The 23,011-nt window shown below is 37.5% G+C and overlaps 2 protein-coding genes across 2 annotated transcripts in view; both read right to left on the minus strand.

Annotated features, from left to right (window-relative positions):
- LOC140168078 (proton myo-inositol cotransporter-like) overlaps window positions 1–618 on the minus strand; it is an 88,602-nt gene extending 87,984 nt beyond the window's left edge. Inside the window, exon 1 of the mRNA XM_072191381.1 lies at window positions 483–618. Within this exon, the coding sequence (XP_072047482.1) occupies window positions 483–616 (134 nt within the window). The 5' untranslated portion in view covers window positions 617–618. The remainder of the gene's footprint in view (window positions 1–482) is intronic.
- A 96-nt stretch (window positions 619–714) lies between these two features.
- Window positions 715–10,393, minus strand: LOC140168691 (proton myo-inositol cotransporter-like). Its single transcript, XM_072192101.1, has 4 exons — window positions 10,264–10,393; window positions 2,929–3,261; window positions 1,887–2,057; window positions 715–875 (listed from the first exon to the last, which is right to left on the minus strand). The coding sequence occupies exons 2-4, from the start codon at window positions 3,179–3,181 to the stop codon at window positions 715–717; spliced, it is 585 nt and encodes a 194-aa protein (XP_072048202.1). The 5' UTR covers window positions 3,182–3,261; window positions 10,264–10,393.
- Window positions 10,394–23,011: the final 12,618 nt, after the last annotated feature.

Genomic DNA, 23,011 nt, shown 5'->3' on the forward strand with positions numbered 1-23,011 from the left:
CCATACACAAGATTCAGGTGAAAAATGCAAGTGTTTTCTCTCTAACCCTATTCATATACCATCTGAACCAAAGCTACTCTCTATCTGGATGGGACTGAGATTCATCATCACATGTACATAGGTATTACCATTAATACAATAGTCCATTTCTCTTCTTTGAGAACACACCAGTTCTTTGAGTCAACACACACAATTTAATACTACACCCACTGAAGCATGTACTGATCAACTATATACTACACTTACCTCCAACCCCATGGATAGTAAGAGAATATACCATTGACTATACTAGCTGCCATGGTGCCACCAGCAACACATATATTAACCATCTGAACCAAAGCTCCCCTCCATCTGGGTGGGGAGGATTCACCAATGTACATGGGCACTACCATACCTTCTAAACCTGAAAAAATATATATCAAACAAGACAATGTGCCTCGCTTTGAAAAGTTTTGGCAACACTGACTATATCCTACACTTACCTCCATCCCCATGGATAGTAAGAGAATATACCATTGACTATACTAGCTGCCATGGTGCCACCAGCAACACATATATTAACCATCTGAACCAAAGCTCCCCTCCATCTGGGTGGGGAGGATTCACCAATGTACATGGGCACTACCATACCTTCTAAAAAAGAAAAAATATATATCAAACAAGACAATGTGCCTCGCTTTGAAAAGTTTTGGCAACACTGACTATATCCTACACTTACCTCCATCCCCATGGATAGTAAGAGAATATACCATTGACTATACTAGCTGCCATGGTGCCACCAGCAACACATATATTAACCATCTGAACCAAAGCTCCTCTCCATCTGGGTGGGGAGGATTCACCAATGTACATAGGTACTACCATACCTTCTAAACCTGCAAAATATATATCATCAAAAAAGAAGAAAAAAAAAGATCAGTGAACAAGGTTCTTATACAATCCCCCACTAATGAAAACAATATATTTCTTATAAGCAGAACAAATTGGTTCAGTTGAAGTCTTACTTCAGCACTCGAACATTGTTAAAAGAACCAGTGGCATAGCCAGGATTAGTTTGGGGAACAGGATGTTTCGGGGGGAAAAGTGCATTTTTTTTCATAGGACAACACTCATAAAAATGGACTTATCATGTCAGCAACAAAAAGCTTACATTTTTGTTGGGGGAGGGGATAGTAGAAATTTTGGGAGTGATAACACTAAAAGGTGGACTGTTTGTGGTAACATACACCTTGATGGTGGACTCTAATTTTACAAATCCTCCCCCATCGGCCCCTTGGCTATATCCCTATTATCTCATCTGTTCCAGTTTCAGTGACACCTCATTAATTTCCATGGACATTTGGAAGTATTGTAATAAGTATTAGCATATTACTTTGAAAAATCAATATGCTGTAACAAAATTTATGTATATTATAGGGGCAAGGAATCCAGTTACTACACTGGAATTTCAGTAACTCAAGACAAGTGGTACATTATTTATGATAAGAAAAGAAGTACCGCTAGAATGTACCTCATTTCTTAACATAATGAACCACTTGTCTTGAATCACTGAAATTTCAGTGAAGTAATTGGATTCCTTGCCCCTATAATATACATAACTTTTGTTACCAGTGTGTAGTTATTTTTTGAGTAAAATGCAAAATTTAGTCACAAAATGCAAAATTAGTCACAAAATTTATTAGGGGGTGTAAGACACAAATTTGCAGGTTTACTTGTTCGTATGTAACTATGTGTATCAATGATTTGCTAAAAACCCTTTACACTTTTGTGGATGGGGCTCTTAATATTTGCATGTTTCAAAAGCGCTCGATAATAAGCACATATGCTAACTAAAAAGTTTTTACGGTATGAACCATGCAGATTAGTTTATTTAAAGACATTCTTACCTATTCCTATACCAACTATCATTCTGCCAATCAGCAGCAACTCCTTATTTGGAGTCAAACCCATCAATACAGCTCCAACAACGAATGTTCCGCTTCCAATTAACACTGTTTTCCTTCTTCCTATAGAATCACTCAGAAAGCCTCCCAGTGTAGACCCTATGGCTGCGGTACCTAAAGAGTGAAATTTACAAAGAAATAAAAAACTCATACGGCCAAAAAAATAATAGATTTTTCTCATGTCCCATGGGGGTTTGAAATTTAATGCGGTATGAGTTTTTTATTCTATTTTTTATAAATTGAATAACACCAATTTGGGGTATTTTTGGAGTTTCGGTGCGATCAGAAACAAAATTGAACTTGAACATTGATTTTACAGCCAATTTTCGGCCAAATTTCGTTAAAATTAAATTAAAAAAAACACAAAATAAAATATAACTTCTGCTATTTTGCTCGAGCAAAACCAAATGCGCACAGGGAACATGATACAAATCTATTTTTTGTTTGGCCTCAAGCACACGGAAAAAATATGATTGAAAGGGTACAATTTTTTTTTCAATATACCCCTTCAGCAAAATAAAGAAAACCCTAGTTAATGGTATTAATTGTTAATCATTTTTAATAGTTTTGCTGTTTCTTTATTTTAGAGTTTCAAACAGCTTATATTGAAACCTATATGTCAAAAAAGATTCATAGCAAGTTTATAAATACCCTGCACTGAAATTAAAACATAAAATGCAAAAATAAAATTGTTCCCTACACCATATTATTATCTGTACATAGACATATTTTACAATATAAATTGGTGACCAGCATATTTGATATGTGATATTAATATTTGAATATGTAATGTGGTTTTATAGAGCTTATTATGCGAAATCAATTTTCAGTCCTTTATTATTATTTTGTCACCCTTTGATGCATAGCAATTGTTTTTAATAGTTTTGCTGTGTCTAATAATTTTAAATAATTATCAGCGATAATCAACAGTTTTCTGGGACCCATTTTGTTTTGGTACAATCTATTGAAAATAAATGATTCTTACCTACAGTAATACTGACGATGACCTCAGTCCATATAGTACTCAGATTGAACTCCCTTCGTAGCTGTATCACAGCTCCTGATATGACCCCTATATCATATCCAAATATAGCGCCCCCTAGAGCAGCAAAGAATGTGAAGATTTTCAGTAGTCGTGTAAGTGGTTCTTCCATGACACTAATATTATCCTTGCCATAACATGCTTTATCAGATTCTTCATTAAGATCACTGTTAGCCTTTATCCGATGCATTTCCATCAGTTCTTGGAACCCATATAGTTGAAAGAGAGATATCTTACTTCACTGAATCATTTTTCACACACTTGATGATGTATCACCTAAAAAAGTCATAAAAGACAAGATAGAACAAAAGAAATTAATTTTATTCAGACATTGAACTGCATCATATTCAAAATGCACAGCAAGGCTTGTCTTAACTTTTTTTGGCACTAGCCGAAGTAATGTATAATGCCATTTCAACTGGGTTGACTCTACTTTGGCAGTTGGTTGGCTCTACATTGGTTTATTCCTTCATGTAATTTTACACAAAATTAGGGTTAGAACGTCAGCACTGTGTCGGCATTGGTTAGCCATACCTCAACACTGGGTTGGCTTTAAGTTGGCATTGGGTTGGCTATATGTTGGCATTGGGTTGGCTATATGTCAGCATTGGGTTGGCTATATGTCGGCATTGGGTTGGCTATACGTTGGCATTGGGTTGGCATTGGGTTGGCAATATGTCGGCATTGGTTTGGCCATACGTTGGCATTGGGTTGGCAATAGGTCGGCATTGGGTTGGCTATACGTTGGCATTGGGTTGGCTATACGTCAGCATTGGGTTGGCCATACGTTGGCATAGGGTTGGCTATATGTTGGCATTGGGTTGGCAATAGGTCGGCATTGGGTTGGCTATACGTAGGCATTGAGTTGGCTATACATCGGCATTGGGTTGGCTATAGGTCCGCATTGGGTTGGCTATACGTCGGCATTGGGTTGGCAATAGGTCAGCATTGGGTTGGCTATCGTTGGCATTGGGTTGGCTATCGTCAGCATTGGGTTGGCTATCGTCAGCATTGGGTTGGCTATCGTTGGCATTGGGTTGGCTATCGTCAGCATTGGGTTGGCTACACGTTGGCATTGGGTTGGCTATATGTCAGCATTGGGTTGGCTATACGTCAGCATTGGGTTGGCTATACATCAGCATTGGGTTGGCTATACGTCGACATTGGGTTGGCTATACATCAGCATTGGGTTGGCTATACGTCGACATTGGGTTGGCTATACATCGGCATTGGGTTGGCTATACCTTGGCATTGGGTTGGCTATACGTCGACATTGGGTTGGCTATACATCGGCATTGGGTTGGCTATATGTCGACATTGGGTTGGCAATAGGTCGGCATTGGGTTGGCTATACGTTGGCATTGGGTTGGCTATACGTCGACATTGGGTTGGCTATAGGTCCGCATTGGGTTAGCTATACGTCGGCATAGGGCCGCATTGGTTTGGCTATACGTTGGCATTGGGTTAGCTATATGTCAGCATTGGGTTGGCTATATGTCAGCATTGGGTTGGTATTGAGTTGGCTATGCATCGGCATTGGGTTGGCTATAGGTTGGCATTGGGTTGGCTATAGGTCGGCATTGGGTTGGCTATACATTGGCATTGGTGTTGGTGTAATAAACCAACTGAAACATTTTGTCCCCGAGCGAATAATGTATTCACTATATTGTACTTTAATACTTCCTTACATAAACTATGGTATCTTAGCATGGGGAAATACTTGTCAAAAATATTTGGAAAAGATTTTCAAACTTCAAAAAAAGCCCTTAGAATGATATCGAATAGTCACTTTTTAAGTCACTCAGCCCCTATTTTCAAGAATTACAATTTGCTTAATGTTTATGATAGTTATGATCTCGAACTAAGCACTTTCATGTACAAGTATAATACCAATCTGTTACCAAAGGCCTTCAATAGTTATTTTGTTGAGCAGAGGAATCACCTCAGGTATCACACAAGAAACGCTGAAGATTACAAGATCTGTCTTACAAAAACAGAGTTTGCTAACAAAACAATAAGAACCGCCGGGCCAAGAAAATGGCATTCGATTGACAGATGCGCCAAAACGGCTACATCAGTAAAACTCTTTAGATCCCAAATTAAAACAAACCTTATAGAAATGTACACTTAATACCTCTTAGTTTGGATTTACTTATTTTATTTTTCTCCTTTTAAAACAAAAAATCGATTAAAATTAACTGATCTCTTAGCATTTATACTATATTCACAAAATGTCAGCTTTCTTGTGCGATATACGTACGTGAGCAAATGTTATGAAATCCTAATTTATATTCTGCATGTTCTTTATTCATCATTTTTTTCCTGCTTAGTTCGTTCTACATGAATGTATGAAAGAGGGTGGGGGTGTTTGTATGTATGAAATTGTATTTTATTAGACAAATTAAGAAACTTAGGCTAAGGTTAAGGGGGTGCTTGTTCAGGCCTTTTTGGCCTTCTGAGCATCTCCTCATTCAAATGTGTTGTTTTGCTGTTATTGTATTGTTGTATTTTGAATGAAATAAAGATTGATTGATTGATTGATTGATAAGTTGGCATAGGGTTGGCTATAGGGCTGCATTGGGTTGGCTATACGACATACGTCGGCATTGGGTTGGCTATAGGTCCGCATGCCATTGGGTTGACTATACAAGTTAAGGGGGTACTACACCCTTCGATAAATTTGTGTCTATTTTTTCATTTTTCTCAAAAACTAATAACACAGTGGTAACAAAAATTATGTATATTATAGGGGCAAGGAATCCAATTACTACACTGGGATTTCAGTGACCCAAGACAAGCGGTTCGTTATTTATGATAGGAAAAGAGGTACCGCTAGAATGTACCTCATTTTCTATCATATATTCTGAACCGCTTGTCCTGAGTCACTGAAATTTCAGTGTAGTAATTGAATTCCTTGCCCCAATAATATACATAACTTTTGTTACCAGTGTGTTATTATTTTTTGAAAAAAATGCAAAAATAGTCACGAATTCACCATAGGGGTGTAGTACCCCCTTAATACAACGTATGTCGGCATTGGGTTGGCTATACGTCGACATTGGGTTGGCAATAGGTCGGCATTGGGTTGGCTATACGTTGGCATTGGGTTGGCTATACGTCGACATTGGGTTGGCTATAGGTCCGCATTGGGTTAGCTATACGTCGGCATAGGGCCGCATTGGTTTGGCTATATACGTTGGCATTGGGTTAGCTATATGGCACATTCTCCGATAAAGTGTTCAAAAAGCCAAATCTGTGTTGCCCATAGTTTCAAGTCGTATTCAGTCTTGTTTCGTCAGAAATAAATGACTTTTATTAATAGAACTAATACTTAGGAGTTGCTTTATAAAAGTATCTATCTATATAATAATATGCATCGTCTATCTGTGTGTCTGTGTGTCTGTCTGTCCGCCTATTTTCTCGGAGACTAAGGGTCGCACGTTCCTCAAACTTGGTGGGTGGGTGCAGCTTGACCCCACACAGAACAAGTTTGTATTGGTTAGTGGGTCAAGGTCACCCAAGGTCATCCAGGGGTCAAATTAGTAAAAACTGTTTTTCTCGGAGACGGGGGGTCGCACGTTCCTCAAACTTGACGGGTGGGTGCGTCTTGACCGGGACAGAACAAGTTTGTATTGGTTAGTGGGTCAAGGTCACCAGAGGTCATCTAGGGGTCAAATTAGTAAAAACTGTCATATGGGCATGCAACTTGGTGGGTAGGTGCATCTTGACCTAAGACGGAACAAGTTTGTATTGGTTAGTGGGTCAAGGTCACCCAGGGGTCATCTGAGGTCAAATTAGTAAAAACTGTTTTCCGCTTATTTTCTCGGAGACTAGGGGCCACACGTTCCTCAAACTTGGTGGGTGGGTGCATCTGGACCTCGGACAGAACAAGTTTGTTTCGGTTAGTCCAGGGGTCATCTGAGGTCAAATTAGTAAAAACTGTCGTATGTGCATGAAACTTGGTGGGTACAGTCAACTTTTAGAGTCAAATTTTTGGACGGTCATTTTGGGGTCATCCGGGGTCACACAGGGGTCATCTGAGGTCAAATTAGTAAAAAATGTTGTATGGGCATAAAACTTGGTGGGTACAGTCAACTTTTAGAATCAAATTTTTGGACGGTCATTTTGGGGTCATCCAAGGTCAAATTACTAAAAACTGTCGTATGGGCATGAAGCGTGGTGGGTACAGTCAACATTTAGAGCCAAATTTTGGAAGGTCATTTCGAGGTCGCAAGGGGTCATCTGAGGTCAGATTAGTAAAAACTGTCCTATGGGCATAAAACTTGGCGAGTACAGTCACCATCAGCCAGGTAATCGCGACAGCCGAGAACCGCCAAATACGGGTAACCGCCTAGTAAAACAAAAAAGCTGATTATGCATATCCATTGTTTTCCTCCATGTCGCCAGCCAAGGTGCGTTCCGTATAATGTGTCCCTGTTCGCTATACATGCGCGCATAATAATGGATTATAGGTACTTTTCATTAGCTGGTATCATGCCCTAATTATAAAGTATAAAACATCACAACGCAGGTTATTAAATTTTTCCAACAGGTCTTTGAGACTATGTCGCCAATATTGTTCACAGATACGTTACCATATTTCTAATGGATAGCAATCTGTCAAAATAACTAGCTATATGAATGTTCTCATATGTGATGGATCAAGCAGGCTCCATAGTTATATTATATATGTGGTACATAACACAATGGTTTCAAAGTAAAAAAAAAATCAGGTCTATTAATGGCAAAAATCCTGACGTTACGTTCATGTCGTCACAGATACGTTACCTAAATTCTACTCCCCTCGAAAAAACGCTGTGATAAATGAAGCCAAATACCATACCAGACTTTAATACATTGGGTGATGACTGATCAAGTATGGGTATTAAGTCGGTAAGTTTTTACACTTGCACGATTAAGACAAAAGTGTGAAAGGGCTTCACAGATACGTTACCACTGATACGTTACCCCCAATGCGTACAAGTAATATTGCTCAAAAATGAAGTATTGTTGAAAAATCACCCATGCATTGTTTTGTGCTCTGAAACTATTAAAGTTTATGATCCTGAATGATTTTCATGAATTCTTCGTGGTTGGAATTTTGCAATTCCCGAGACCAAACTTGAACGCTTTATCGGAGAATGTGCCATATGTCAGCATTGGGTTGGCTATATGTCAGCATTGGGTTGGTATTGGGTTGGCTATAGGTTGGCATTGGTTTCACTCTACATTGGCATTGGGTTGGCTATACGTCGGCATTGGGTTGGCTATAGGTTGGCATTGGGTTGGCTATAGGGCTGCATTGGGTTGGCTATACGACATACGTCGGCATTGGGTTGGCTATAGGTCCGCATGCCATTGGGTTGACTATACAACGTATGTCGGCATTGGATTGGCTATAGGTTGGCATTGGGTTGGCTATATGTGAATAGCTGCTCTTTATGAGTTTTGAAAGAATCATACCCAAATCTTGATTCAGAATTCTAAATTACTGGTTCACTGGTTCATTTCATACATTGCAGTATGGATATTGTATCCAAAAGTTCAAGAAACTTGAAATCTTGATCCACCAAGTCAATAACGTACATTTATGGTCATTTGATGCATTGCAAAACATTACGTACAGCACCCCCTTATAAAGCAGCTTTTTATGGAACATGGAACTGCTGTTAAAATCTCTAGAATTCCATGGGCCATCACAAAAATAAATCATATATTTGGGTCAAGTGAAGTATAGACAACATATTTATGTAGGTTTCATAGACTATCCTGTACTTTTATATTTCTAAAATACTGCCCGGATATTGTGTATGGGCCAATTTGGCTGACTAGCATTTATTTTGTACCTACATTCTATGTTGGCTATAAAGCTTACGCCAAAATGTTTTGCCAAATCAAGTGTACAACATGTAAACCGTCCAGCGCATATTTTGCGAGGTCCAATGCACACGCTTCCCTGATAACACAAAGAGGTTGGCCCGACGTCGGGTATTGGTCGCCATGGACGGTGGCTGAACGTCGGCTCAGATTTCGGCTGCTCATTGGGTATATGTCCTGCCGACGAGGTCGGCCCGACTTCGGTTCGACCACCGGCCGACGTAATGCAGACTGCATAAAAGCCGGTGCCGACCCTAACCCGACTTCAACAACGTCGGCCCGACCTTGGAACTACGTTGGACCAACCATTATCCAACGTCGATCCAACGATTGGCAAGTTAGCCCAATGAGACAAAAAATCATGAAAAAAAAATCAAAAACATTATTTAGTAGCGTGTTCTCTGCTTACACCAAGTCTTACACTTACCTACTCTCTATTTTACAACGAACACAAATTTCCTAGCTTAATTTACACAAGTCACTTACCTTAATGGACCTACCGGATTGAACCAGGGACCTTCGGTTTATAAATCTGGTGCTCTACCGATTGAGCTACCGAGGTTTCTATATTTGATGAAGTGTTTTAATTTAATATAAGCAATATTTTGATCAAATTTACTGTAAATATCATAACATTTACTAAATTTGTTGATTTGTTTTCTTTATAAAGTAATATACATGTAAAAATAAAAACATTTGGTCAATGGATGGATTAATAACATTGGCCCAACATCAAAGATTTGATGAATTTCACCGACCTCAACCCGACGTCGCCACAAAGTCAGCGGGCCGACATTCACTTAGTGACGAGGGCCCACCTCAACCCGACGTCGCCTTCAAAGCAGCAGGCCGACGTTCACTTAGTGACGTGGGGCCGATGTCCGCCCGACTACTTCAGCAGGACCCGCTTCTGTCATGGACGTCGTGCCGGCGTCCATACAACGTTATAGGTCGGCACTCATTCACCGAATTTCACCGACCTCAACCCGACGTCGCCCCAAAGTCAGCGAGCCGACATTCACTTAGTGACGTAGGGCCGACGTAGGGCCGACCTCAACCCGGCGTCGCCCCAAAGTCAGCAGGCCGACGTTCACTTAGTGACGTGGGGCCGATGTCCGCCCGACTACTTCAGCAGGACCCCGACCCCTTGCCGACTTCGCCGACCAGTCGCCAACGTCGGGCCGACGGCATTGTGTTATCAGGGTTGATGTCACATGACATATTAGTTCGCCACCAAAAGTTACGCGATGACTACACTTAAACAGGATGTGGCAAACATATTACACACGTCTGGTGAGAAACAAATGTCAGATGTGTGGGAAAAAAATCTGTAATGACAATATTTAGTAGGCCTATTTTTATAATAATCCAATACTGAATCCACATTGTTGATAAGCTTACCGATAAAAACCACTCTAGACTACTCCATGTGAAGCACAACCAGCTGTGAATTGTACCTAGTATTGGAAAGAGTCCATGTGCTATCAGAATCTTGATTTACCTGCGTGGCATTGCATTGAAATCGATTGAAAACTACATAATTCTCTGCACAGAAAAATATTATTTACAACTGGGAATTTTGTGATAGCTGCGCATGTGTAGTCGAAATTTGGTAAATAAAGCTTGGCACCCTGAAGGGCGCACACCACTATATAACGTTCCGTTGAAAAAACAACAGGTGGTTTCAAACATATACAAAACATGATATTTTCAATTTGGCCAAAAAAAAAAAAAATAAATAAATGGTTTGGTTGCCTTTTTAAGACAAAAATTTGGAGTGTCGGTAGGTTGATCTTTTTTTTTATGAGCTGCTCCTCCATTTTTCCTAAGGTTGGTCTGAACCCTGGAAATATGGAAACTTTCGGCCTCATAACTTCTAAATTGTTGGTCCAAAGTATATAAAAGTATACATATTTAGAATGGAAAAGATTTGATAAGTTCATCTGTGAGGTCAAATTTGGGCCAAAATGGCACTTTTGGCCCCAAATCCCAAAAAATAACGGTTTTTGGCCCACTTCTTTTTTGTGCACCGTAACAAAAAAATTCTTGGGCCAAAATGTTTGTTTATTAATTTTAAAAACTAGATCAAAATATCTAGGACCCGTTTTTCATTTTTTGAATTTTGACCAATTTCACAAAAATATTTGAAATTTGTACCAAAATCGGGCTTTTTTATGATTTTTTTGAAAAATCATCATTTTTTGACCATTTTTGGCGCAAATTTCTCAAAGTTAGTCGAATTTAACCCAGTGATGATAGGGCGATGAACACCTGTAACCCTGCACGTGCAGCAATTAGTTGAAACACAATGGAAAACTAATTGACTGGAAATTTTATTCACATCGATGTTATATCACATTTTCATGCTTCCCATTTGAGTAAAACATTCATTATTTGATGGAAAGTTTGATATATATAACATACAAAAAAAGTATATATAAAAACATTTCCACCTGAAAGCGGCGATAAGTACCAAAAATGGTATTATTGTTTATGTTAAGAATTAAAACAAAATGCATGCTCAAATTTTCGAATTCCCTTTATAATATTTGACTTAACGTATGTGGTATTAACCCTGAAATTATGAAAACTTGAAGGCCTTATAACTGCTAAATTGTGGTCTAAAGTATATAGCAAACACTTGACGAATAACCTTTCCAAAACATGTGCTAAAGCATCATGAACTGGCTCGACTTTCTCTTCTGTCTTTTTTATATACCTAGTTTTTTACTGTCATAGAATGGCACCAATACGCAATTATGCTAAGGGAGCATTTTCCTACTATATTTTTATATGTGCAAAATCAGCAGTAATATGATGAAATAGTTATATATTACTAATATTGATGTTGATAAAGTAGCAATCTACTCCTGGAATAAATGTTGATGAAGTACCCATCTATTGCTGATTGGTATTGATGACGTAGCTACTGCTGATGTTGATGAAGAAACTCTACTGCTAATATGAGGTGTTGATGAAATAATATCGTTATGAATTCGGCAGACGGCCGAATCCGGATTCGGCTTTTGGTAAATTCATTTTATGCATGCATTACTTTTGAATTTGAGAACAAGGGATCAATGCTGTACATAATAGAGGGCAGCATATCAATTTTTTAACGGAGATCAGATGATAACAGCATAGTAAGTATTCAAAAGAGGGCGGTATACAGGGTTAGCTAACGGTGCATCGCAGTACGGTCAACGACGATAACCGTTAAAAAGTCGATATGCTGCCCTCTATAGGTAAAGTATTGATCCCTTGTTCTCAAATTCAAAAGTAATGCATGCACAAAATGAATTTACCAAAAGCCGAATCCGGATTCGGCTATCTGCCGAATTCATAACGATATTATCTACTGCTGATATTGGTGTTGATGAAGTAGCTATCTACTGCTGATATTGATGATGATGAAATAGCTAGTTTCTGTTGATGCTGGCGTTGATGACGTAGCTATCTACTGCTGATATTAGTGTTGATGAAGTAGAAATCTACTGCTGATATTGATGTTGATAAAGTAGCTAGCTTCTGCTAATATTGGTATTGATGAGGTAGCTATCTACTGCTGATATTGCTGTTGATGAAGTAACTATCTACTGCTGGTATTGGTGTTGATTCAAAATTGCATATTTTGGCCCATTTTCCCTCAAATTGCAAAACTATTAAATTTTGACTTTTATTGCCATTCTAACTAAGAATTGAGATCAAGCTGTTTCATTTGGCAAACAAATATTTTTTTCATCTGTATTTTTATGGAATAGGAAGTATTTACTGCTAATAATTATGCTATATGGGGTGTTGACGAAGTAACTATCTATTGCTGATATTGGTGTTGATGAAGTAAGTATCTACTGTTGATATTGGTGTTGATGAAGTAACTATCTACTGCTGATATGTGTCGATGAAGTAGCTATTTATTGCTGACATTGGTAGTGATTAAGTAGCTATCTTTTGTTGATATTGGTGTCGATGATGTAGCTATCTACTGCCGATATTGGTGTCGATGAAGTAGCTATCTATTGCTGATATTGGTGTTGATGAAGTAGCTATCTACTGTTGATATTGGTGTTGATGAAGTAGCTATCTACTGCTGATATTGGTGTTGATGAAATGCTAATAATTATGCTATATGGGGTGTTGACTAAGTAACTATCTATTGCTGATATTGGTGTTGATGAAGTAAGTATCTACTGTTGATATTGGTGTTGATGAAGTAACTATCTACTGCTGATATGTGTCGATGAAGTAGCTATTTATTGCTGACATTGGTAGTGATTAAGTAGCTATCTTTTGTTGATATTGGTGTCGATGATGTAGCTATCTACTGCTGATATTGGTATTGATGAAGTAGCTATCTACTGCTGATATCAGTGTCGATGATGTAGCTATCTACCGCTGATATTAGTACTGATGAAGTAGCTATCTACTGCTGATATTAGTGTTGATGAAGTAGCTATCTACTGCTGATATCAGTGTCGATGATGTAGCTATCTACCGCTGATATTAGTACTGATGAAGTAGCTATCTACTGCTGATATTGGAATTGATGAAGTAACTATACACTGCTGATATCGGTGTTGATGAATTAGTAACTATATACATGTACTACTGATATTGATCAAGTAGCTATCTGCTACCTACTGATATTGGTGTTGATGAAGTAGCTATCTGCTGCTGAAAGAAGTATTGATGAAGTAGCTATGTGTGGTTGTTCATGGTGCTTTTGATATTAGTACTGATGAAGTAGCTATCTACTGCTGATATTAGTGTTGATGAAGTAGCTATCTACTGCTGATATCAGTGTCGATGATGTAGCTATCTACTGCTGATATTAGTATTGATGAAGTAGCTATCTACTGCTGATATTGGTGTTGATGAAGTAGCTATCTACTGCTGATATAGGTGTTGATGAAGTAGCTATCTGCTACTGATATTGGTATTGATGAAGTAGCTATCTACTGCTGATATTGGCGTTGATGAAGTAGATATCTGCTGCTGAAAGAAGTATTGATGAAGTAGCTATATATGTGTGGTTGTTCACGGTGCTTTTGATACGGTGAGGAGTGAACGCCAAATGGATTCTTGCAGTGGCTAATGTATGAGATGGCGATTTTCTTGGGAATATGGGTTTTTTTTAATAGATCTGAACAAGTGATATATTGTTTAAAATCGTTAGATTTACTTCCAATGTCGAATTGGACATTAATCACCATTGATTTAAGATAATGGTCATCGTTGTCATGGCAATATACGACCCGAGCTCAGATCACAACGATTTGTCCAGAAAGATTAGCATATCATTGATTGTATTCTTTCCCAAGAGAATTTTAACAAAAAGCTTCAAAAAGTACATGCAGAATTATTTGATTTTCAACTCGACTACATTGATCTTTACAAAGCGTACTTCCTATAACTCTTAGCTCGGTAATGCATTGGCGCACTACTAACACCCCAACCCCCGTCACATAATACCCCAACTCATTCAAAACTCATTCAGGGATGCAACATTTGACTTGCGAGCGTTTCTATGCAGGTTTGATTCATGTTGAAAACATGCCTTTGAAGAAAAAAAAAAGATGGGGAATGAAATTTAGTTTTAGTGTTTTTTTAGCAAATGTTGACACAAAAATGCTACTAAAACAAATTGGACCATAAGCTACTCACCTTTGACAAATCAGAAATCACAGGTCAGAATAAACATGATAAACTACGCCGTTTGTGGGGTTTTAGTCACTGTTTAATAAAATACTTAAACAATAAATAAACCTAAGGTATACAGACTGTATCAAAATGATTGGTACCCATCAGTTCTTAGTGATTATGGAGAAGACTGTCACATCAAAAGGCAACATATTTTTTTAGATCCATCCAAATTTTAATCTTGAACTTTGTCACAATTATACAGCACCAAACCTGAGTGTTTGTCATTTCATATGGGTTTTTAGTCCATACATGTAAATTGCACACGAGTGAAAATCATAATTTAAAAAAAATGTAGGCCTACTATTGAGCAAATCCTACAATATATAGCTTTAATCATAGATCATATAAAAATCTACAATAATTCTGGAGAGAAGATGAGAGCAGGTAAAACTAAATTAACTGCCCACGTGAGCTTGGACTTTATATTCTTTGTGTATGTAAAACTGCCTTGTACCATGATAGCGACAGTGGCGTGCGAAAAGGGTGGGGGGGGTACATTTTCTGAAAAGATCATTTAGATGAAACAATTAATATAGTGCATTAACTTTAGAGTATGCTTTACCACGGTAACCTGGGAGGTTAAAAAATTGTGAAACCAATATTAAATTTGTTTGATTTTTTTTTTGCTCTTCACTTTTTCAAACCACCTAAAAAAATTGTGTCAACCTTTTTTGTGTGGATTGTGTGCCCCTCGGTCATTAAATCCTGCGCACGCCACGAGTGATGATCACATTAATGGCTGTTTCTTTTCAGCATAAACTGAAATATACTATTTCCTTCTGAACGTAACAAAGTATTATCTCATAAAGAATAACCTCGAAACAACAGCTATTCGCACAAAATTAATAAAATGTGCTCAATTATAAAATATGGCACTTTCACGTTGAACGGCAACCTAAAATACAATAATAATTATTACATCTTGCCAAGAACAATCCCATATTCCAATCACGCTCGTCATGACACGTAGTGACATAGTTTTTGATCTAAGTCTTTTCATTGAACCTCCGGGGTTAAATTAATTCATAAATTGCACTCCTTATATTTCGTCTGTGCTCTTTCAACTGGCAAATATTAGTCAGAATGTGTGTTATGATTTCGTAGCTAGAGAGATAATTTAAGGCTATTCGGAGGGTTTGTGTTCAACATGGTGTACGTCATATGGCTAGTGTTTTACATGATCTCCGTCATAATCCATACAGGCAAAAAATCATATTTAACTGCTTGAACACTCAAAGCATAATGACATGGATATCAGCACATGTGTTCTGTCATATAGCAAGACTCATATTGGTGATTACTTCAACATTGATATTATCAGTCGATAACTACGTGTACTACTTCATCAATACTTACACCAGTTGCAGATATATCTAAGTCACAAAAAACCTTAGACAATAGAATGCCACTTCATCAACACCAGGGCAGCTATTTCATCAATGCAACGATCAGCAGTATATAGCTACTACTCATCATATCAATGGGCATATCAGCAATAGATAGCTATATACTTCATCAATATCAATATCAGTAGTAGATAGATATTATCATTAATGCCAATATCAGCAGTAGATATCTACTTCATCAATACCAATATCAGCAGAAGATAGATACTTCATCAATACCAATATCAGTAGTTAATATCTACTTCATCAATACCAATATCAGTAGTAGATATCTACTTCATCAATATCAATATCAGTAATAGATAGCGACTTCATCAATACCAATATCAGTAGTAGATAGATACTTCATCAATACCAATATCAGTAGTAGATAGCTACTTCATCAATACCAATATCAGTAGTAGATAGCGACTTCATCAATACCAATATCAGTAGTATACAGACCTGACATAGAGTATAGAATATTTCTTTACAAAGTGCCAAGACCGCATGGGGTTGATAGTTATTGGGATGTGTCGTGAGATGATGTCAAATAATTGTTTGATAGGAAATGTGCTATTCGTGAGTTTACATTATTTATTTAGCTCATAATGTAGTGAATTTGACTAAAATGGCGGATTTAAGGAGGCTAAATTTGAGCTTTGTGGGGGGGGGCACAATTTCGGACTTCCTGCAACATTGTTCTGTTATCATGGTTATTATCAAATTTATTGGGGTTTTAGGTGATATTTCCTAAACTTCATCAGCAATTGCATGACATTCGTCAGAGCTGAAATGCACTTGCAATGTATCAATTTTTTGAACATAGGAGGAGCTTAAAATATGACTCTTAAACGTCAATTATTATAAACTTACGGTACAAAAACAACTGCGAGGATTCCTGGTTGTCCATTGAACTCACGCTGTTTCATTGTGTAAAGTAAAATTTTTAATATTTGGCCCAGGGGCATTCAAACTTTGTGAGTGCGTACCACTTTTAAGACTAAGAGCCATATTTTTAAAGCTCCTCCCACTTTCAGAACTGTTACATTACAAGTACTATAATGCATTTCAGTTCTTACTACACTTAATTGGTATTTAGGTTCAGTAAATTTCACTTCAATCCTCATTACATTTGATAATCAGAACAATATTTAATACCCAAATTCAGTAATCTTACCCTCCACAAAACTCAAATTCAATCTCCTAAAGTCCGTCATTTTAAGCTAATTCACTACATTATGAGCACCATAATGTACACTCATGGAAAGCACATTTGGTATTAAATTATTTGCCACCATCTCCCGACACACCCCAATACATATTTAACCCTTGCAGACTATGCAGACCCTTTTCCGACCAGTCTTGGCACTTCGTGAAGAAATATTCCATACTTAATGTCAAGTCTGTAGTTACCTCATCAATACCAATATCAGTAGTAGATAGTTACTTCATCAATACCAATATCAGCAGTAGATAGCTACTTCATTAATACCAATATCACCAGCTTAAATATAGTCACAAAGCAATTGTTTATTATCAAAAGTGTGTTACATGATAATGTATAAACACCAGATCTATTTCGTTCCTGTTCATTATGAAGAGATTTTGTTTGAAAAGGCGAGAACTCACATTATGAGCACCATAATGTAAACTCGTGGAAATGACATTTGCTATAAAATTATTTGACACCATCTCCCGACACACCGCCAATAAATATTTAGCCCTTGTGGTTTAGGCAGACCCATTTTAGACTAGTCTTGGCACTTCTTGAAGAAATATTCCATACTTAAAGGGGCATTTCGTGATCCACAGCCTCATCCCCCCACTTTTCTCAAAAAAAAGTTGAGATTTTTATATCACTGGAAACCTCTGGCTACATATTGTTTATGTACAAAATATTTCTTGCAGATTAATTCGTTTAGCAAAGATATCGTGAAATTTGAATTTCGTTCTGGTGCACCAGAACGAAATTACAACGCATTGTCTATGGAGCAGTGTAATACACATTATCATGCATAACTCGCGAACGCAAAATCAGAATCAACTGAAATTTTGGGAGTAGTTTTTTTCGTGGATATCTAATGAAAAAATGACATAAATAGAGGATGCTAGGATCACGAAATACTCCTTTAATGTCAAGTCTGTATTTACTTCATCAATACTAATATCCGTAGTAGATAGCTACTTCTTCAATACCAATATCAGCAGTAGATGGCTACTTCATCAACACCAATATCAGCAGTAGATAGCTAGCTACTTCATCAACACCAATATCAGCAGAAGATAGTTACTTCATCAACACCAATATCAGCAGTAGATAGCTAGCTACTTCATCAACACCAATATCAGCAGAAGATAGTTACTTCATCAACACCAATATCAGCAGTAGATAGCAACTCCATCAACACACAACACATAATACAGCAGTAGATAGCAACTTCATTTACCGCCAACAGTAAATAGCAGTAGTGAGCAGTAAATAGTTACTTCATCAAGACCAACATCAGCAGTTTCCATAGTCACCAAGCAATTGTTTATGATCAAAAGTATGTTATATGATAAAGGCTAAGCTAAATATATACACCAGATCTTTTTTATTCTTATTCATTACATGAAGACATTTTGTTTGAAAAGGCAAGAACTGACACAACCCTCCAAACAGACTTAAATATTTAATTAGTTCTTTTGATTAACACAAACGTACATATCGTTATATTTCATAATCATTTATGCATAATTCATGTATTCGAAGTTCAATATTATTTCTTCCAAGTGTCAAAGGTAATTGAGTTAAATTAAATTTCAGTCTTGACGTAAGAAAATATCACATTGGTTGTTAGGGATCGTATATAGGGCCAGATCATTGAAGCCAAAGGCTGTGTATGCACCTTCCGAGCAAAACAATAGCCGTTGTGAGAAATTTTAATTAAACCCTCGCACTTGAATATATTTTATTTATGTCACTATTACATGCCCTCTCGAAAATATATTTCCATATTTCTACTTCTCGCTTATTCATCATAACCTCTCCCCTGCTTGTGTATTATATTGAAAAGAAAAATATACACCAATTTTCGATCACACACAACCATGATCAACATCAAAAATTGCATTCAATTGAGAACGAACATGACAAATTAAGCTCACCTATTCCTGAAAAAGCATTTTATATTTTTGTGAAGATGTCAAAATTTGTATTTTCTTTTGTATAAGTGCTATATATGATCGAGTATGCATAACGAAGACGACTGCAGCACCCATGGGAGTCATGAAAAAACCAGCTATAGTCATGAAACCTATCGGGAATGCTCTAAGTCTTGTTTGGATTTGATTATTATATTGTTTTCACCGGTACATTAACCACAAGCCATGGAGAGACAGAGAGAAAGAGTTTCCTCGCTTAATGCCTGGAAAAAACAAAGGTCTAGAATAACCTGCCATTATAACGGGTATAAAGCTGAATTTATACTCCATCGCTAAGCGAGGAGCGGTTGGTTTTGTAGCCAATGAGGCAGAGCGTGTTTTGTTGCGTTTTGAAAAATCCAGCTACCTCATTGGTCAAATACCAATCGCTCAGCGATGAAGTATAAATTAACCTTAAATGTATCTAAAATGTACTTGTTCCATAAAACATATAGATTTTGGTAAATGAATACACATTTCCTTTATGAAACGACTCTGCAATTACCATTAATATCAATAAAACCTATTCTTTTGTATAAGTCAAGCTTATCGTCTGGAAAATAAAGTCGGACCAATTTTGATTTTTTTCCTTTCACATTGACAGTCTATCGAAAACACCACTGAAATAGCATGTATTTGAATTCATTTTTAGCTAACATCACGTATTATTTCAACATAATTTAAAGGTAAAATTTGGTTTCTTTTTGAAGATTTTGTGATTTTGTATTTCTTAAACTTAACATTTTTGCAATTGCGCTACTATATAGACTCTGATATTTTTTTCCTTTTTCCTGTGATATAGTGTAATGTCATAACATATTTATTATTGCTATAAAAAGCAATATACACACGATCATAACACGTTAATTACACCAGAGGAGTCTGTATGCCATATACATTACAAACCCACAACACGTGTAATCATGCATGTAAAAATCACCCCAAATATGGTAATAATATTGTGAATATTTAACCACGCGAAAAATGATGAATAGTGACTTTTAATATAGTGTAACGTCTCTGCAGGCACAGCGACTGAAGCAACTCAAACATGACATTCAGTACGATCAATAAGCGTAGCTAAGTCACTCAGGGGCTGAGGGGAATATTATTGTAAGAAGCTTCGGAGACTCGGTACAACTTCCTCAATTCTTGTTCTCTCTGCGGACAAAGACTGCATGAGCGAGAGTAAAGTAGTCTTCGTAGATACTTTAGTGCTATCATATTTGACATCAAGTACAGTTGAGTTACTAGCGAGGGATTAAGCGAGTTGCTCCTCTGCGGACCTCAGCGGTATCTGTTTTACATGGAATAGTTGCAATTTGAATTATAATCTACATCAGCCGCAATCTGTGCTTGGGTTTGATGACAAAAATGACAACAGTTGGTGTGTTAAGTTAGTAACCATCAGTACTGGAACAGATTATACTGTGAATAGATGTTGCTTTTTCTATTTTACAATATGGAATGATGCTTAGCAGAGACTTGTACTTCACTTCCAATGTGGATGTAATGAACTACTACCTGTATAGTTATGACTAAATAAGTTTATAAACGGTTGGCTACATCTTGCATTTCAAGTTTGGCTTGATGATCATTATCAACGCTCAACTGCTGATAAGTTTGTGACTAAGTAGTATTGACTTTCTTGTAATGTGCTACCCGTAAAAAACACAAAACACAAAACTTGATCTTTTATAGAATGCTTTTTTGGTAGTAACATCGTCGTCATCAATATCGGAAGCTAACCAGCAACTTCATCAATACTAAAATCAGACGTGGATAGCGGGTTTGTCAAACTACTACCATTAGTAAAATTGATTTCATCAACGCCAATATCATCAGTAGATAGCAACTTCATCAACGCTAATATCAGCAGTAAAGTTACTTCATCAACGCCAATATCAGCAGTAGATAGCAACTTCATCAACGCTAATATCAGTAGTATCAACTTCATCAACGCCAATATCAGCAGTAGATAACAACTTCATCAACACCACATATCAACAGTATACTGAATAACACGGAACCTGTTGCTTTAGTCGTGCTTAACTTATACGCATTCCGAAACCTTACGGGGTTTTGTTTTCAAAGATGGCAAGAAACAGAGACGAAAAAATGCTGCTCTTAAAGTATCTTTGTAGTGTCACACTTGTTGTAATTAGTGTTATAAAACTTGTGCATACCACAGATGTGGACAGTACAAAAGTTGTAACATCCGCACCTGTAAACCCAGTACGCGTTGATGGAATATTATCAGTGCATTGCCAAATTTGGCATCTTCCTGACAACGGTCATGTATCATTGCTTGGGGTTTTAAATGGAAAATTGACAAAACTGACGGAAAACGATTATGTACAACAAAATATTGAAGACAGGGTGTTTTTATCAGTTCGTCGTATGGAGGACTCGTCTATGGTATATTTTTTGTCCGTTACAGATGTGACTGAGTTGGATGGCGGTAATTATACGTGTAAAGTATGGATTCCACGGGAAACGGAATCCGATCTCCTTGTGGCAGTTAGTACGGTTAGTCTTCGAATTCAACATGTACCCGCTGAACCCTATCCACTGTGTTCTCCATCAGGTGGGCAAATGAGTGTAAGATCAGGTACAAGAATTTCATTAAATTGTACTTCAGATACAGCGTACCCGCCAGTGAACATAAAATGGCACCGGACTGGACGGGATTCGCTCCCAGCTCGGCCGACGGAGATACACAATGCAGGTAAATCGTATTCGATTCTTGATTTTAAAGCTTCGTCGAGAGAAAATAAAGTTATGTTCATATGTACTATTACAAGTGACGTTTTCCCTGATTATGAGCGGACTTGTCATGTCGGACCTTTTGAAGTTCTCCCTGGACCGTACGACCAAGAGGTACCGCCAACTTTGGGGTATGAACTTACAACATCGTCATTGCCGATAGAATTCCGTACTAAATCATCGATAACACATAAGCAAGAATGTCTCAAAACTTGCCCGAATGCCTCTACTTCTGATGTATTTTATTGGATTATAACCACAACAATTGCAGCAACTTTAGCTTTAATATTCTTCACCATAGGAATAATTTTACTTGTAAGATATTATCGAATGAATAGTGCAGTGAATGACTATCACGATTATGCTACAGCGCGAAAAACTTTTGAGCATTCTAGAGTAACGAGAGAAGAGGCATACGCAGAATTGGAGAGGAAGCCTTCAGATAAACAGTTCTATATGGCTTTAGAACTAAAGGAACAACTTGAACCTATGCCAATGTGCCCACTCAATGAATTAGCCATTGAAAGACAATACAGACTACCAGTGCATATAAACTAATGTATTTTGAACATTGGACTATTCCAATTGAATCCCTTCACCTCTATGGAAGACATGACCTTAATCCATAATATCCCAAACAGGGGGTGCAGATTTCACATGGAGTCACCCATTTAAGTAACCCTGTTTGAAATGCGCACTCCCTGTGTGGGTCGTGTCTTCCATAAGGGGTGTATGTATTTCGACTGGAATACCACATTTCGAATACCTGTATTGTTTCTTAATATGCATTTAGCAAAGGACTACTGTATAAATAATATGTTGTGTTTGACATGAGATGAGATGCGATTGATTATGAAGTATCAATATCATGAGGGGTGACGATCAATTTCATTCAAAACTATTACTAAAAGCGACAAAGACAGTGGCGGCACCAGGAATTGTAGGGGAGGGGGTCAACACATTTTGCTCAAAATTGCCACAAAAAGCGGACATTTTCCTAATTTTGGGTTTTAACTGGGGCAACTTACTGGGGGGAGGGGAGAGTTCTGACGGGGGAGATTTACCACCCCATGCCCTTGGTGCCGCCACTGGACAAAGAAACAAACGCA

This window comes from Amphiura filiformis, chromosome 13 (genome assembly GCF_039555335.1).
Source record: "Amphiura filiformis chromosome 13, Afil_fr2py, whole genome shotgun sequence".
Lineage (NCBI taxonomy): Eukaryota > Metazoa > Echinodermata > Ophiuroidea > Amphilepidida > Amphiuridae > Amphiura > Amphiura filiformis.